We start from the raw sequence: 6,269 nt of genomic DNA on the forward strand, positions 1-6,269 counted from the left end.
TTATGACCCTACCAGTGGTCGCGACCGCGATCGTTACGCCTCTGGTCCCCACTATAATTATGACCCTACCAATGGTCGTGACCGCGATTGTTACGCCTCTGGTCTCCACTATAGTTATGCTCCTACCAATGGTCGTGACCGCGATCGTTACACCTCTGGTCTCCGCTACAGTTATGCTCCTGTCAATGGTAACACGACCTCTTCCAAAAAATCCAACCAAATGTTTACGTTTTATAATTCACAGACATTGGAGAATGAAGGAAAGTGTCATATATTTATTATGATCTATGAAGTGTTAGAAATTACAATTATAAAACATGAAATAAATACATATAAATAAATAAATATGAGCGGGATCCTCAGAAATAGAAAAGTAATGTTCCGGTGAGACGTCTTCGGAGGGGCCTCAAGCAGCACAAGATTCTCCCATAGGCCCCATTGTGTCAAAACCTTCTGGATCCTACGGGAAGAAAAGTCAAATTGTGAGACAAAAATTGTGTAAGAAATCACGGGAGGAAGAAACTGGCCCTAGAGAAGAAGCCCCCATGTCTGAAGGGGCCTCAGCAACCAATCAGAGCTCAGCTTTCATGTTCTAAACTGCAATGTTAAGCATTGGTTGCTATGGGAAACTTGGTCAGGATGGTGGCCGCCATTTTATCTAAACACCTCATGACTTATAATGGTCTGTCTGGGAAAATGTTTGCCACAAATATGTGGGGATGGGATTGTATATCCGTATACAATGCATATTGGGGTTAGGGATAGGCATAGCCACCATTACTGACCCCAGCATAGCAGCCAGGGGGGGAATGTAAACTGGGCAGTGAATGGTTGCTATGGGTAACAAAGGTAATCTAGGTGTGAGGCCTACTGATTGATAGTCACACCCCTATATACAGAGTGTGTGTGTGTGTGTGTGTGTGTGTGTGTGTGTGTGTGTGTATATATATATATATATATATATATATATATATATATATATATATATATATATATATATATATATATATATATATATACGTATCTGGATGGTTTCCAGGTGATGGCAGCTACTTAAAAGAGATTGATGGACACTTGAATAAATCATTACGTCATTTGTATCTACACGTTTGGGGCAGGACTAGATAAATACCGATGATATGGAAGATATTTTCTCCTGAAGTGCAGCTTCTCTGTGTAATACATGTGGCGCTAATGTTAAACCGTGTCCAGACATAGCAGAGCTGAGTTTATCATCAGGCTCAACTGAATGAGGCATCATCCTGTCATTTTACATAGGACTGCAGGTAAACCTGCTGCATTGTTGAGTGTGATACAATGAATTCAGCTCTGCTACATGTGTATCTACTGACATATACCATTATAATGGCCGTTCTTGATCCAGGTAGTTGTCTATACTATGTAACTGGGCGCTCATCTACCTGCTAGAAAGAAACTACAACTCCTATCATGTCCTTTTGGGATTGGGACAGATTGGGAGTTGTAGTTTGCATTGGGAACTACCCAGAACACAAAATACACAGGATCCAGAGTAGTTCTTTCATATATATATATAAAATGTGTGTGTGAGAGCAATCAATGGAAAAGGACTCCCAGCATCCTCACACTGGGACTTGTAGTTCCCCTACTGACTACAGAATAATAATACGAAGCTTGTCTTACCATTACAGCCCAGTCCACTGAAGGAATCGATTCTATCAATCCTTCTCCCGAAGCAGCCTGAACCCCTCATCATTTTGGGGCTCTGCAGCGATCTCAGCCCTTTGAGGAAGGAGTCGTTGATGGAGAGGGTCTTGCTGGGGACCCCTCTGGATTCAGGTATTTGGGCTCCTGCCTCTTCTAGGGTCATCACTTGTGTGCGATCGTCCAATCTGGTCTCTGCGTTGCTGGGATTTGATTGTTGTATATCTTCAATGGCTGACAGCTTCTCCTCCAGTCTCTCCAGGATGTCCTGTGTATGAAAACATGGAATATATAATGTTCTGTAGAGTCCCGGTCCCCCATATGTCACATACAGGTGTCCTATTCTGCATCATCCTATACAATCATATCACCAATCATACAAATGGAGCTAGCAGCCATTACCCCATTTACAGTGGTTTTAGAACTACTACTCACAGCATGCCCTACTATTACAATGATACCACGCATTATGTCTATAGTTCCATGTATAAGCAGTGATTGTAGAACTACTACTCACAGTATGCCCTACTATTACACCAATGTCATGCATTATGTCTATAATCCTATGTATAAGGCGGTGATAGTAGTGCATGCTATGAGTAGTAGTTCTACAATTACAATGATGCCATGCACTGTCTATAATCCCATGTATAAGCAGTGATTATAGCACTACTACTCACAGCATGCCCTACTATTACAATGATGCCATGCACTGTGTCTATAATCCCATATATAAGCAGTGATTGTAGAACTACTACTCACAGCATGCCCTACTATTACAATGATGCCATGCACTGTGTCTATAATCCCATATATAAGCAGTGATTGTAGAACTACTACTCACAGCATGCCCTACTATTACAATGATGCCATGCACTGTGTCTATAATCCCATATATAAGCAGTGATTGTAGAACTACTACTCACAGCATGCCCTACTATTACAATGATGTCATGCACTGTGAATATTATCCCATGTATAAGCAGTGATTGTAGAACTACTAGTCACAGCATGCCCTACTATTACAATGATGCCATGCATTATGTCTATAATACGATGTATAAAAGGTAATTGTAGAACTACTACTCACAGCATGCCCTACTATTATAACTATGCCTTGCACTATCTGTTTCCCATGCATAGCAATGATAAGACCTATTACTCTCAACATGTCACACCTTTACAAGTATATCACTCACTAGCCATCTGTTTCCATTACCCCCTTACAGTGATTTTAGAGCTACTCTCAATATGTCCTATTCTTACAGCTATGTCATGCATCTGTTTCCCAAGCATAATCAGAACTACTCCTCTCAGCATCTCACCCTTACAACCCTGCCATGCACCATTTGTTCCTATTTCCCCATTCATAAGCAGTGGATTTAGATCTCCTACCCTTACAACTATGCCATGCATAATCAGAACTACTACTCCCAGCATGCGCTGACTCCTATAAAGCCATCATTATATGTCTAGCCTGGTCTGTACCCTGCATCCTCTATAAAGACTTATAGCTTCTCTAAGAGGTGTAGAACTAAAAGTCACAGCACTACCTCTACACTACCCAGCTAACCTGTTCCTAAGCTATGAAGTGTAGGACTACAATTCCCAGCAATATTAGTTTTCTGCAGCTGGAACCCAGGAGCTTGCAATCTAATGCTTACCTTGAAGGAGTCCAGTTCCCGGTCAGTGTCTGGGTGGGCTGCAGGGTGGGCTGTGGTGGAGAGCAGCTGCAGGGTGGCACAGAGCAGGGTGCAGAAGGCATACAGCTTCCTCTCCATGGTGAGCAGGGGATATAATAAGCTGGTGCTGGCTGTATACTGCTGTCCCTGCAGCTGCTGGTGACTCCTCTATTCCCCCCAGTGGTCTGAGCCTGTACCAAACCCCTCTCCCATTTATACCCCCTACCCTGTGACCTGCTATCTGCAGCCTTATCTCACCAGTTTTCTCCAGACAGCAGTGTGTGCAGGGAAGATTCCCATAAAGGGTCCTGCTGCAGGAATGTGTCCCCTCCTCACTACTACACCCCCCATTCTCCATCCTATGACACCACCAACTCCAGGTGCTAATCCCCAAACCCAACTAAATTAGGAGATTTCTATTCTGTTCAGAGGAAATAATTGATGGCTCCTCGCAGCTTCCCATAGACGGTTGATGCAGCAACCATTGACGTCTATGGGTCTATCTTCTATGGAACCAGCAATTAGCTCTTACACCCCGGTGAGAAAGCCGAGTGACCTCACTCCATTGATATACGACTCTGTGTGGACGAAATGTTCCCGTAGTAGATCCGCAGGTGTGCCAGATTGTCGCTCCGTCCGTATTCATCTGTGCAATCTGGAATTAAATACCGGATTTTGGAAAGACGTACATGTATATAGGTCCTGGTGTTGTTACTTTTGGGCCCCATTAAGATGTTTTTTTTTTTCTCGTATATGAAAAAAGGGTAGCACCGACGTAATAAAAAAAATTCTTTATTCAAAATTCATAAAAAAGGTAATTCCAACCAAGTGCAGAATATATTTACGCTTGACGCGTTTCGCAGAAAGTAGACTCCAAATTCATAAGTGGTGAGTGGTGAGCTGAACTAAATTCCTTATTTGTGTTTTTTCAACTTTTATTAAGTTGCAACATTTTGGAGTAAATCTCATCCCCTGCCAGGAAAACGTAGAGATGTAGAGGACGAGGCTACAAAGGAATCCGAAATGAGAGCAGTCTGTTATAGTATTAGGAAGTTTGATATTAAAAAGATCTCAGCAGATTTTCTCATATTGTTTTGTATATGCCCCATATTCTAAATGACACTTTTTTTTATATACCCATACACTGAAAGACAATTTTGTATATGCCCCATATTCTGAAAGACAATTTTGTATATGTCCCATATTCTGAAAGACAATTTTTCTTATGTCCCATATTCTGAAAGACAATTTTGTATATGCCCTATATTCTGAAAGACAATTTTGTATATGTGCCATATCCTGAAAGAATTTGTTTTACAATAAATGTATGCGGGCATTTTTTTTAATGGAATTTTGAGGGACATACAGTACAGACCAAAAGTTTGGACACACCTTCTCCTCTCTAGAACAACTATTAAGAGGAGACTTTGTGCAGCAGCCTTCATGGTAAAATAGCTGTTAGGAAACCACTGCTAAGGACAGGCAACAAGCAGAAGAGACTTGTTTGGGCTAAAGAACACAAGGAATGGACATTAGACCAGTGGAAATCTGTGCTTTGGTCTGATGAGTCCAAATTTGAGATCTTTGGATCCAACCACCGTGTCTTTGTAGAAAAGGTGAACGTATGGACTCTACATGGCTGGTTCCCACCGTGAAGCATGGAGGAGGAGGAGGTGTGATGGTGTGGGGGGCTTTGCTGGTGACACTGTTGGGGATTTATTCAAAATTGAAGGCATACAGAACCAGCATGGCTACCACAGCATCTTGCAGTGGCATGCTAATCCATCTGGATTGCGTTTAGTTGTACCATCATTTATTTTTCAACAGGACAATGACCCCAAACACACCTCCAGGCTGTGTAAGGGCTATTTGACTAAGAAGGAGAGTGATGGGGTGCTACGCCAGATGACCTGGCCTCCACAGTCACCAGACCTGAACCCAATCGAGATGGTTTGAAGTGAGCTGGACCGCAGAGTGAAGGCAAAAGGGCCAACAAGTGCTAAGCATCTCTGGGAACTCCTTCAAGACTTTTGGAAAACCATTTCCGGTGACTACCTCTTGAAGCTCATCAAGAGATTGCCAAGAGTGTGCAAAGCAGTAATCAAAGCAAAAGGTGGCTACTTTCAAGAACCTAGAATATAAGACATATTTTCAGTTGTCTCACACTTTTTTGTTAAGTATTTCAATCCACATGTGTTAATTCATAGTTTTGATGCCTTCAATGTGAATCTACAATTTTTAGAGTCATGAAAATAAAGAAAACTCTTTGAATGAGGTGTGTCCAAACTTTTGGTCTGTACTGTGTATATATATATATATGCAAACTTAGCTATAGATATATTTGTGATTGAAAAGTGGACGTAGTTTATGAAACATTGTGTAGCACTTCGGCAAATAACTAGAACGAGGCCACAATAACTAGAGCAAGTCCGCTCATGACGACTTCCCTCCGTTGGGCGGTTTGTGATGGCGGAGCGGTTATAGCATGCAGTTTGCTCTTCTCCCTTTCATTGTACAGTACGGGACATATCTCCTGGATCCCGTGTTCTGTACAGTTCTTTGAAATGCAAACAGTTCCTGAGCAAGACGTTACTTTTTGATGCTGCGTCTTTGAAATATCTCGCTATCGCCACGCGCAGCACCACTGACCTTGGAGACGCCTTGATATTGAAATCTGCCATACAGGGGTGATTTCTTATTCCGATGCTTCTCAGATGAGGATCTCGCGCTGCTTCTTTAGGTCATCGGATCATTGTGGATTCTAATAATTTAATGATGAAAGTCCCAGTCATGTACAAGTGAAGAAATTCTGTTTCATCCTTAGTGTATAGTTTATAAGACGTTATTTGGGTCTTGTGAAAGTGAAACACAGAATGTTGTTTATTACAGGAGTACAATGTAAGA

The 6,269-nt window shown here is 41.9% G+C and overlaps 1 protein-coding gene across 1 annotated transcript; it reads right to left on the reverse strand.

The window, feature by feature from the left end:
- Window positions 1-260: 260 nt before the first annotated feature.
- On the reverse strand, window positions 261-3,633 carry LOC142256417 (natriuretic peptides A-like). The gene is made up of 3 exons (XM_075328099.1): window positions 3,348-3,633; window positions 1,663-1,951; window positions 261-460 (listed from the first exon to the last, which is right to left on the reverse strand). Exons 1-3 carry the CDS (start codon window positions 3,462-3,464, stop codon window positions 444-446), a joined length of 423 nt encoding a protein of 140 aa, XP_075184214.1. The 5' UTR covers window positions 3,465-3,633; the 3' UTR covers window positions 261-443.
- Window positions 3,634-6,269: the final 2,636 nt, after the last annotated feature.

This window comes from Anomaloglossus baeobatrachus, chromosome 11, assembly GCF_048569485.1.
Source record: "Anomaloglossus baeobatrachus isolate aAnoBae1 chromosome 11, aAnoBae1.hap1, whole genome shotgun sequence".
NCBI lineage: Eukaryota > Metazoa > Chordata > Amphibia > Anura > Aromobatidae > Anomaloglossus > Anomaloglossus baeobatrachus.

Excerpts from the sequence above, each read along its gene's own strand:
- LOC142256417 (XM_075328099.1), bottom strand. The coding sequence starts at position 3,464 with ATGGAGAGGAAGCTGTATGCCTTCTGCACCCTGCTCTGTGCCACCCTG. Across the intron at positions 1,952-3,347 it reads GGGAACTGGACTCCTTCAAG|GACATCCTGGAGAGACTGGA; the intron begins GTAAGCATTAGA and ends TTTCATACACAG.